This window comes from Sinohyriopsis cumingii, chromosome 10 (assembly GCF_028554795.1).
Source record: "Sinohyriopsis cumingii isolate HCF-2022 chromosome 10, ASM2855479v2, whole genome shotgun sequence".
Taxonomy (NCBI): domain Eukaryota; kingdom Metazoa; phylum Mollusca; class Bivalvia; order Unionida; family Unionidae; genus Sinohyriopsis; species Sinohyriopsis cumingii.
Genome location: NC_142970.1, coordinates 110912899 through 110925655, shown reverse-complemented (window position 1 = coordinate 110925655; position 12757 = coordinate 110912899). Strand labels below are relative to the sequence as shown.

General features: G+C 36.8%; 1 protein-coding gene across 1 annotated transcript in view; it reads right to left on the bottom strand.

Moving 5' to 3' along the window:
* Positions 1 to 4976: 4976 nt before the first annotated feature.
* LOC149791022 (uncharacterized) overlaps positions 4977 to 12757 on the bottom strand; it is a 38185-nt gene continuing 30404 nt past the window's right edge. The window contains exons 18-22 of the mRNA XM_089973271.1: positions 11308 to 11468; positions 10905 to 11016; positions 8974 to 8993; positions 7145 to 7293; positions 4977 to 5869 (exon numbers count right to left, since the gene is read on the bottom strand). Of these exons, the coding sequence (XP_089829397.1) occupies positions 5681 to 5869; positions 7145 to 7293; positions 8974 to 8993; positions 10905 to 11016; positions 11308 to 11468 (631 nt within the window). The 3' untranslated portion in view covers positions 4977 to 5680. The remainder of the gene's footprint in view (positions 5870 to 7144; positions 7294 to 8973; positions 8994 to 10904; positions 11017 to 11307; positions 11469 to 12757) is intronic.

The following is a 12757-nucleotide window of genomic DNA, read 5'->3' as shown; positions in this document are numbered from 1 at the left end:
GGTATGTGTTTGTGTGTTTGTGTTTGTAAGTGGTTAAGTAAGTTGGTATGGATAGTAGATTAAAATGATGTCTTTTTTTGGTGTTTGAGGTGTATATTTGGGGGTTAGATTGGATTGCTTTGCGTATGTGGATAGTCCCTTGAAGTGATTTATAAAAAATTTTAAAATAGTGATGGTTAGCATAAAAAAGTGAGTGAGTGTTTCTTTTAGGTCCGCGCGTTGTTGTTAGGTCATGATCTAGGTAAGATCAATTTTATGTTATTAGGGGGATGTTTTCCATCACGTCCGCGCTTTCAGTATAAATTGAAACTCGTTCGGCAGTCCAGCTACCCTTGTTGATTGATCAACACCACCAGAAGAATGAACACCAGAATTGTGAAACTGTTAGAACTCCAGATGCACCTGGAATATGCCAGGCGCATAGTAAATGAACTATCAGCGGAGGCTATCGTAGAAGAAGCAAGAATAAAGAAAGAAGAGGAGGAGAGAAGAGAGAGGGAAGAAGAGGAAAAGAAAATAGGAGAGAGGATGTCGTACAATATTCCCGAGACAGAGGATTGGGGTGCTGAAGCAAATCATCCTCCCTCTGCGCTCCCCAGAAGAAAGGTGAAAGAAGACTGGGGAAGAAGATGCGTGTGTGGCGCAAGGCCAGGAAGGTGCAACCATTAGATAGGTGCATCTGGAGTTCAAGAAAAACCAACAGCCCTTTTCAGGGCTACCCAATACTCTAGAAAAGAAATAACTATTAATTTGCCAATGTGTGTAGGTAGAGTAGTGTGAATATAAACACTAACTCTTTTTTTAATTGTGTGAGTGTATGTGTTAGTAAAGGCTAGCGTACGTTTGTGTGAATAGTAGATTATAGGTTTCTTAGCGTATGTGAAGAGTATATTTTGGGTTATATTATATGAAATGAGAAAGTAGGGGGATGTTTTCCTTCACCTCCGCGCGTTGTTTTCGGTCATGATCTAGGTAAGATCAATTTTATGTTTTAGGGGGATGTTTTCCATCACGTCCGCGCTTTCACTATAAGAAACCACAGTATTCGTCGTTCAAACCATTCTGCAAAGAATAAAAAAGAAGATGGCTTCGAACCACCTGAACAAAATGGAAAAATTGCAAAACGTCCTGGACAATTTAGGAATGTTTGAGCAAATGTTGGTTAACCTAAACGAGGATCACTACTCTTATAGTCCCCATCGAGTGAAGATGGAGATAAACAATTTACGAAAAATGAAGGTAATCATCAGTGATCTGCTGAAAGAAATAAAGGAGGAGAAGGAGGATGAAGAGGAAAGGATAAGGATGAGAGCATGGAATGAAAAAATTGAAAAAGAAGAAGAAAATGAGAAGAGGAAGAAAGAAGAGGAGGAGGAAGAGAAGAAAGAAGAGGAGGAGAAAAAAAAGAAGAAAAAGAGTGTAGGTGAGAAAATAAGAAGTTGGTGGAGGAAAAGAAGAAATTAGAAGCAGAAGAAGAAGAAGAAAACCCAAAGGCCCTTTTCAGGGCCAGCCATATTTCTCGAAAAGAGATAGCCTTTCAATTGCCTACCCCTTTTTTTTAAAAAAAATTTAAAAAAAAAAAAAAAATCCCATGTTAAATTCCCTTGTACGTATATTAACCCACGATTTATTCCCATGTTAAATTTCCATTGAGGCTAATCTGACCCACGATTTTTTCTCCATGTTAAATTTCCATTGAGGCTAATCTGACCCACGATTTTTCTCCATGTTAAATTTCCATTGAGGCTAATCTGACCCAAGGGGGGTCCGTAATGCTAATTCCCATTGAGGCTAATCTCGCCCCCTTCACTACTAACAATGTATTATCATAGAAACCAACCATGAGCCATGCATTAGCAATGTATTATCACGGAAACCCACACAGAGCCATGGATTAGCAATGTATTGTTACGGACACCACTAAGAGCCATGCACTAGCATTGTATCATCACGGACACCACCCAGAGCCATGCATTAGCAATGTATTATCACGGACACCATCTATAACCATGCATTAGCAATGTATTATCACGGACACCAGCCAGAGCCATGCATTAGCAATATATTATTACGGACACCACTAAGAGCCATGTACTAGCAATGTAATGTCACGGACACCACCCAGAACCATGCATTAGAACAATGTATTATCACGGACGCCAACCATGAGCCATGCATTAGCAATGTATTATCACGCACACCACCCAGAGCCATGCATTAGCAATGTATTATCACGGACACCACCCAGAACTATGCATTAGAATAATGTATTATCACGGACACCAACCACGAACCACGCATCAGCAATGTATTATCACGGACACCACCCAGAACCATGCATGAGAACAATGTATTATCACGGACACCACCCAGAACCATGCATTAGAATAATGTATTATCAAGGACACCAACCACGAGCCACGCATTAGCAATGTATTATCACGGACACCAGCCAGAGCCATGCATTAGTAACGTATTATCACGGACACCACCCAGAACCATGCATGAGAATAATGTATTATCACGGACACCAACCACGAGCCACGCATTAGCAATGTATTATCACGGACACCACCCAGAACCATGCATTAGAACAATGTATTATCACGGACACCAACCATGAGCCATGCATTAGCAATGTATTGTTACGGACACCACTAAGAGCCATGCACTAGTAATGTATTGTCACGGACACCACCCAGAACCATGCATTAGAACAATGTATTATCACAGACACCAACCATGAGCCATGCATTAGAAATGTATTATCACAGACACCACCGAGAACCATGCATTAGCAATATATTATCACGGACACCACCCAGAACCATGCATTAGAATAATGTATTATCACGGACACCAACCACGAGCCATGCATTAGCAATGTATTATCACAGGCACCACCCAGAACCATGCATTAGAACAATGTATTATCACGGACACCACCCAGAGCCATGCACTAGCAATGTATTTTCACGGACACCACTAAGAGTCATGCATTAGAACAATATATTATCACCGACACCACCCAGAGCCATGCACTAGCAATGTATTATGACGGAAACCACTAAGAGCCATGCATTAGATCAATGTATTATCACGGACACCACCCAGAGTCATGCATTAGCAATGTATTATTTCAGACACCACTAAGAGCCATGCACTAGCAATGTATTATTACGGACACCCCTCAGAGCCATGCATTAGCAAGGTATTATCACGGACACCACCCAGAACCATGCATGAGAACAATGTATTATCACGGGCACCACACAGAGCCATGCACTAGCAATGTATTATGACGGACACCACTAAGAGCCATGCATTAGAACAATATATTATCACCGACACCACCCAGAGCCATGCACTAGCAATGTATTATGACGGAAACCACTAAGAGCCATGCATTAGATCAATGTATTATCACGGACACTACCCAGGTCATGCATTAGCAATGTATTATTTCAGACACCACTAAGAGCCATGCACTAGCAATGTATTATTACGGACACCCCTCAGAGCCATGCATTAGCAAAGTATTATCACGGACACCACCCAGAACCATGCATGAGAACAATGTATTATCACGGGCACCACACAGAGCCATGCATTAACAATGTAGTATCACGGACACCACCCTGAGCCATGCATTAGCAATGTATTGTCACGGACACCATCCAGAACCATACATTGGAACAATGTATTATCACGGGCACCTCCCGGAGCCATGCATTAGCAATGTATTATCACAGACACCAACCAGAGCCATGCATTAGCAATATATTATTACGGACACCACTAAGAGCCATGCACTAGAATAATGTATTATCACGGACACCAACCACGAGCCACTCATTAGCAATGTATTATCACGGACACCACCCAGAACCATGTATTAGAACAATGTATTATCACGGACACCAACCATGAGCCATGCATTAGAAATGTATTATCACGCACACCACCCAGAGCCATGCATTAGCAATGTATTATCACGGACACCACATAGAGCCATGCATTAGAATAATGTATTATCACGGACACCAACCACGAGCCACGCATTAGCAATGTATTATCACAGGCACCACCCAGAACCATGCATTAGAACAATGTATTATCAAGGACACCAACCACGAGCCACGCATTAACAATGTATTATCACGGACCCCACCCAGAGCCATGCATTAGCAATGTATTATCACAGACACCACCCAAAACCATGCATTAGAATAATGTATTATCACGGACACCAACCACGAGCCACGCATTAGCAATGTATTATCACGGACACCACCCAGAACCATGCATTAGAACAATGTATTATCACGGACACCAACCATGAGCCATGCATTAGCAATGTATTGTTACGGACACCACTAAGAGCCATGCACTAGTAATGTATTGTCACGGACACCACCCAGAACCATGCATTAGAACAATGTATTATCACAGACACCAACCATGAGCCATGCATTAGAAATGTATTATCACGCACACCACCCAGAGCCATGCATTAGAATATTGTATTATCACGGACACCACCCATGAGCCATGCATTAGAACTTGTGCAAAGCTCGATGCTGATGCCAGTGAATCTGACTCTAGCATAAGACTTTCGTTATCAATCAACATTTGTTTGCACAAGCTGGCTTGGCAGCTGTTAATGGTGGAAAACAGGGTATCAGTATTTGAAACTTTTGTTCCATTTTTGATAAAACAACACATATTCATGGGATATGTAGCTCGCACTATGGCCCTTCCAACGGCAAGCCTTATACATGGCAGAAATTTTGTAAGGGTCGAACGAGACTTGCATATTAATAATGGGTACGTTTCTGAATCGGAGTGGACATTTGTTGTCGTTACCTTCAGCATCGCCTTGATAACTGAGGCTGTTGAGTACCTGTGTATGGATCTCAAATTTGAGTCCCCGTGTATTTGACTGCAGCACACATGCGATTACACTCATATTCAAATCAAGATCTTAATAGTTTATTTCCTTTTATGTTCGTGACCAGCACGTGTGTAAATAGTACAAAAATAAAATGTACAAGTTACAAAAGACAATACAAATATAAAAACAATTACTTTTTCAGCGCTAGGAAACACTGCGTTATGGCTATGAACTTTGAACTTTGAACTAAATGTACAATTTCAAACGTTCATCTTTAGTTGCGACAAGTGGATTTAATATCACGCGCATGTCACAGTGACCTGAAAGTAAAATATGCGTTCAGCTAATCTTAGTTGAATGTTTAGGAGCAACGATGCTCACCTTTAATTAGGAGCCACGATGTTCACCTTTAATTAGGAGCCACGATGTTCCCGTTTAAGTAGAATCAAAATATAACTCGCTAGTTACAAAAGAGACCATGTAAACATCTTCGATATAAAATAAGCGATCATACCAACACAGAAAGCGTCTCAAAATCTAAGATATTTAAGCAATATAACAAGATTCATGCATCCATATAGCACACTTATTAAATATATTCATAGTATTGCAATACATGCGTACATAATACGTATATTTGTAAATATTGCCATAAGTTTAAATCTTTTTTGATTTATAACTGGTAATTTTTCTAGTAAAATAGAGCATCAAGAAACGTCTGCTATGCCATTTTCTACAGTTGCTTAGTAACTATACCGGTAAATGCTGTACATAAAATAATTAGCATTAATGTTCAATATCAATGTAATAATAGTGACTATCTATTTTTCCACTCCCTCCATCGAAAGCTGTCTTGTTGTGGCCATAGCCCGGATACCATTTGTGCGCATGTGCAAAGTCGTTCGGATATTGACCATTTGATAATTCGTGCCGTGGATGGCCTTCATTGAAGTATGCTGGACGCGGCAATTTCATCTGAAAGTTGATTAATGATAACGTATGAGATTGGTAGATGATGGAGAAAAAAATGTTTTCATATCGCTGAAATTTTCTCTCTCTCTCTCTCTCTCTCTCTCTCTCTCTCTCTCTCTCTATATATATATATATATATATATATATATATATATAGAGAGAGAGAGAGAGAGAGAGAGAGAGAGAGAGAGAGAGAGAGAGAGATTATTTGCAGGCGTCAGTGGGGTAAGACAATGTACAGAATTATGAATACTTTCTAAACACATGTCAGTTAGTCGGCCTAGATCGAACAACTGTGGGTTTCTCTCTCTTTCTATATACCGATTTCATCCACATGATTGATCTGGCGGTCCAGAGCTATTTAATCAATATTTCCGTAGCACACATCAAAATTCGAACTACCGTAGGTATCTTTCTTGACCCCAGCTTGTCGATATTTTTTACCGCAATAAATCGAAGTAGTATAGATCCCGGTTTGTTTTCAATTTCATTCATACAACAAAGCTAAAACTATTTCAAAAGCTCAAAATAGGGGTTATGAAATAAACACAAAGCCGCATTCGTATTTCGTTACAAACCGGGGAAAGAACTCGTTTCAGACGTTATAGGAATACATCTCGGTTCCACGGTCTCGACGTAACCCTGCGACATATTAAATTCGTTTTTCCCGTGTCTCCCAGCAAAATATGTATGTTGATCTTTCGTATGTATTGAAAATCTTTTAATATACTGTTGTCACATTTGTATTGAAATTTTTTAATATACTGATGCCACATTTGTATTGAAAATCTTTTAATATACTGTTGCTTTTAATATAATGTTGCCACATTTGTATTGAAAATCTTTTACTAAAATAAATATAAACAGTCGGCTTGTATCGTTTATATAATTTACACCAGTGTAAAATACGTACAGTATATCTTAAACAGTTTATGCTAAAGGGGTAACACATCCTCTTAAGTTCCGTCACATCTGAGAGAACATCATTTTCATCTGACATTTTTATCTGACATTGACATATTTATCCTGTGTAGCATTATAAGATTGCATTTTGCCAGCAAGTGTAGAAATAAATATAGAAGTAAATCAAGAATGTATATTTCAGACGTGTTAAAGAAAATGCGGTATTCCAATTGTGTATATCATGAAATATACTTTTTTATTATGGGCCGGAGGCCTACCTTATTAAAATAAAAATGATTTGAATTTGGATCAATACATACAATAAACTGGTGTGATTTCAGACGGATTATACAAAAATAAAAGATATGGATATACCTGGCTTTCTGAGCTGCTATCATTCGACAGGTCAGCTAAATGCTTGGCTCTGTTTTTAGATCGTCGTTGTAAAGAGCATATCAAAGCCACCACGGCAATGGCGATAACAAGCCCTGCTACTACAGCCGCAACAGTAACTGGGACTATATCTGTAACGATATACATATACCTTGCGGTTTAATTTCTTTGAGCAATATTGTCAAACACTTCGCCTCATTATTATCATATTTATTATTTAAATTATTCTTTTGGTACAATTTTGTTATATTTTACAATGATAATCAGAGACCCATAAATATACGATTTGCTGTTTTGGCAATTTTAATATCGCGTATCCGCTAATAATGTATGTTGTTTCTCTTTACTATTATATGTTAGCTGCTCTGGATATTATTATATCTTTCCTGACATATCAACTGTTTAGCATCGACGATAGGCAGTGTAATCTCACTGGCTGATATGGATTCTATGTTGAACGTGCGGTAAAAGGGACAGTGATCAACATGTTCTATGTCTTTACTGTAAACCATTTGTTGTGAGAGTATTAAAGGGTTCTAGTATGGATAGGTTGTTGTGGAGTCGAACGCCATTTTTCAGCACACGATAGGCTATGCATGGCGGCCAGTATTAATGGTGGAGGAAGAACCCGGGAAAACCCCGAAAAAGAACAACCGAACCACGTGAAGCTACTGGCAAGCTTTCTCACATACTCACAGTGGCCGAATCCTAGATTCAAACTCACGCAGACAGAGGTGAGATGGCAGTGATCCGTAACGGAGAGCGCTTTAGACCACTCAGCCACTCGGGGCCCCAGTATGGATAGGTAAATCATTTTGGTTAGCACGTGACACGTCTTTAGTGTAATCCCTTTTAGCCTGGTTGTATTAGAGGTTATTGTATAAAACAGGTAAATCAAATAATTTGAATATCTTGTGAAGGGTATGTAGAACTGACGATGTTATAATATCAAACATGTAATAAATAAACACATATAATTAGAGTATACATTGAATAAATTAAGGAACGTGATACCATAAATCTAATTATCAATTAGAACATTATAGTAAAGAGAGGAACCCGGAGAATATAACCCTCGAAATATAGTATGGTGGAGTAATTATTCTGCAACCATTATGTAAAATTTTAACAGTAGGTGACAATGTTCATATATTATGATAGAGTCCACCGATTAATGATAAAGAAATACGAACGCTTGTGCAAACCACCGTTGAGAACAATCTCAGAGTGTGTGTTCCTTCAAAGATGGCATTTTACTAATTTTTAGACTTTTGTTAAAAGAAATTTAAAACATTTACAAGCTGAGAAGTTTTTTTTAATAAAAAAGTTCTTAAATGATGAAAGATGTGTCAGCATACATTTACGTCTCACTACTTATAATTATCAAACAGTTTAAATCAGGATAGATAATTGATAGTGACTATGAAATGTAATTACAGCTGTGCTTTTGTGTAATATGGGTGAATGTGTAAGTATATGTGTTTGTATCTACCTGTTCTGGAATATGATAGCTATTCCTGCCATATCCAGATGAAGTAAGATATGTAATATAAATTAGTATTAACATTTATGTATTAAGCGTATTTAGCAGTTATTGTTGTAATTAAAAATTAAATTTTACCATGTTATAACTTTTATTTTGCTATGTTATAACACTTCCCTCTGAATCGGTCTTCAAGCGACTCAAGGCCAAACCCTTTCTACGTTGGATATAAAAGTGCGGATGAATGAATAACGTCGTACGTAAACGAGAACCAGTAACAACTGTAAACATTAAAATTATGATGTGGATAAATTCAAATAAAACTTACCCATTGTAGTTTTTATTGGCCTATAAGAAAAAGAAATAATGACATTAATCCAGCTGTCGCATAATGTGGTATCAACTTTCACTAAATCTACTTATATTTGTTCCAATCGATGGCGTTGATTGACATATATTCGCCAAATTCGGAAGAACAGAGATCTGATAGAAAAAAAACAAAACTAGCCTGATGAAAAGTAATATCAAACATATAGATGGAACGTAAGTAAGCTAACATTGTAGAACTATGACATTAATATTATAGGAGTATCATACATTTTTCATTTGCAATTAATATATTAATTGAAAAGAAGTTAAAGATAGCGTGTGAACCTAATGTATACTTAACGCAAGACACTGGTGAACCTAATGTAGACACAAGGCAAGACGCTAGTGAACCTAATGTAGACACAAGGCAAGACGCTGGTGAACCTAATGTATACTTAAGGCAAGACACTGGTGAACCTAATGTATACTTAAGGCAAGACATTGGTGAACCTAATGTAGACACAAGGCAAGACGCTGGTGAACCCAATATAGGTTAAGGGCAAGACACTGGTAATCCTAATGAAGGTTTAAGCGAAGACGCTGTTGAACCGAACCTACACTAAGGGCAGGGCGAGGGGTAAATCTAATGTAAACGTAAGTAATACGTTGCGTTTTTACGTTGGGTTTGTGATTCTCCCTAAATGGTGTTCTAAAATAAATATATTCTTTGTTGCAGATGGACTTGTTCCACAGCTTTGGTTTCAGTTCATCCATATGCAGTTACATTATCTCTATTTTTAGTAGCAAAAATAGCAATGATGGCGCTGAAAAACCATTTTTTTAAAAAAACAAACACGGCTGCACGTCCTATTACCGCGGTTGAATATTAGTGCCGCATTTAAACATTTGTGTTCAGTGATGTCAACACGTGAAACCTCTGTATAACCTGTGTGGACATATAATGCTACGATGCTGACGTATCAGCGAATACTAAGACTTTGAATAATAATTCTATTCAGAGTGAACAAAACGGTAGATTTCTTGTACATGTACAGATCTAAGTAATTCATCGAATCAAATCCCACATATACCATATCAAGTTCCAGTCTCATTTTGTACTTTTCAAACACAAACTCGTGCTGACCACAGGGTCTACAGATTGTTTGCTTCACAATTTAAACAATACAAGCTGAACAGATGGCACGACAGGCGCTTTTTGCTAAACATTTTATCATACTTGGGGGTGGGTGGGTATATAGGGTGTATTTCCAAACTCGGTGAGTATTTATTCAGTGTGGGTTCTTTGATTAGTAGTTATAAAGGCAAGATTATCAATCTTATCATACCTTCAAGTTCATAAAAGTTGTTTTTGGACATGAGGCTCACAATTTACGTTTACACGGGTTGGGATTAGCAATAATGTGTACGCATATAAAAATCATACTATGCAATGGAGTTACTACGTCTCTGGCATATTTAGACATTATTCAGTTTGTGAATTTAATGTTGATTGTTATTATATGTGTTGACTGTACGTGTGTTGATTGTACATGTGTTGATTGTACATATTATTTCCTGATTTTTGTATTTGTTTGCGTCGATATCTTGTTAACGAGGGTCACTGTATTTCTCAACTGCCACAGTAATATGATTTTTTTATATAGAGAGAGCATCCTTTTAGAGGTCACCTCAAGATATCCAATACATTGGCAGTCTCGTTCATCGGAAAAATCATTAATCGTGACAAATGCACCACACTTTGACTATTGATGCAAAAGGATAGAATGCGACAAGGTAATTATAGTGAAACGTTTTAGATAGGTTTTCGCATTACTAGGATGTACCGGCCCTCATTCACATAAACTGTTGTTATTGCTGCTATTAATTATTATTATTATTATTATTATTATTATTATTATTATTATTATTATTATTATTATTTCCACTTACTGGCACACTGGAGAACTGTTGAACACTACACATTTATAGTTGTTAGGACAAACGCCTGATATGAGTATATATACTGTACACAGTTGATCCCTACTGCTACTACCAATCGGCACTGCAAATAAAGGAAAAATGACATGTCAATTACAGAAGCGAATTTTTTTTTTGGGACAAAGTTGAATTATGTCATTTAAGCAATTTGATAATTAGCGTTCGTTTTAGTTATTGAAATAAAAATAAATATTTCTTTGTGCATAATCGTAATATCAAGTACAGACAGAAATCATACATTTTGACAAACATATCGATATTTGAAGTACTGCAAGCTAGGTCTAAGTTTTCTATCAATATAATTTAAAGTTTTCAATGTTTCTAAGTTTAATCAATTTCGTAAAGGTATTCTTACCTGTCATGTTCTCAACTACCATGGATTCCACACCTGATACTTGTCCACCCACTGTGATGTTTTCCCCAGCAGCCAAATCTATATTAGCCTTGGCCAGAGCAACTTGAGCTGTCTCTATGTTTTTAATGACAACGTCGTATTCCACGATAAGACTGCCTCTCCTATATTGAAAACAATATACTAATCAGGTCCCTCACTATAACGCGCTTTTGTGGACAGTATCATGCTATAAGTGGGGATCTCCTTATACTGAAGTATGTGCAACATCCCAATGATAGTCATCACCAAATGGGATCAACACGAATAATCGTGTTATTTGAGAAACCGCGCTATATTGGGTTGCTTTACAGTTGTACTGCGTTTGATAAATCTAAGATTTACTATAGTACATGATTAGATAAACTAAAATGACATGAACATTTTTTTTTACGAGCAACATAAAAGTCGTAAACAGGCATTAAGTTTCCTACAACGTAAAGTAGTGCTTACTCGTCTGTTTATTGATAGCTCAAATGGATGAATAAGAATTAAATCTTGCATCATGCATTTTATTTCAGTATCGGGGTTGGGAGTACGACTCTAGACTGGGCATGACACTGGGACTCATAAAACCACATGATATAAAAATTGTATCTATATATAAGGAAATTAAAAATTATTCATATATGCATATGCATGTATGTATGTATTCATATCTGCATATATATGCATGTATGCATGTATGCATGTATGTATGTATGTATGTATGAGAGTGTATGTATGTATGTATGTATGTATGTATTCATATATGCATACGTATGCATGTATGTATGTATGTATGTATTCATATATGCATATGTATGCATGTATGTATGTATGTATGTATGTATGAGAGTGTATGTATGTATGTATGTATGTATGTATGTATGTATGTATGTATGTATTCATATATGCACATGTATGTATGTATGAATGTATGTATGTATGTATGTATGTATGTATGAATGTGTGTATGTATGTATGTATTCATATATGCATATATATGCATGTATGCATGTATGCATGTATGTATGTATGTATGAGAGTGTATGTATGTATGTATGTATGTATGTATTCATATATGCATACGTATGTATGTATGTATGTATGTATTCATATATGCATATGTATGCATGTATGTATGTATGTATGTATGAGAGTGTATGTATGTATGTATGTATGTATGTATGTATTCATATATGCATATGTATGTATGTATTCATATATGCATATGTATGTATGTATGCATGTATTCATATATGCATATGCATGTATGTATGCATGTATGTATGTATGTATTCATATATGCATATGTATGTATGTATGCATGTATTCATATATGCATATGTATGTATGTATTTATGAATGTATGTATGTATGTATGTATGTAAGTATGTATTCATATATGCATATGTATGTATGTATGTATGCA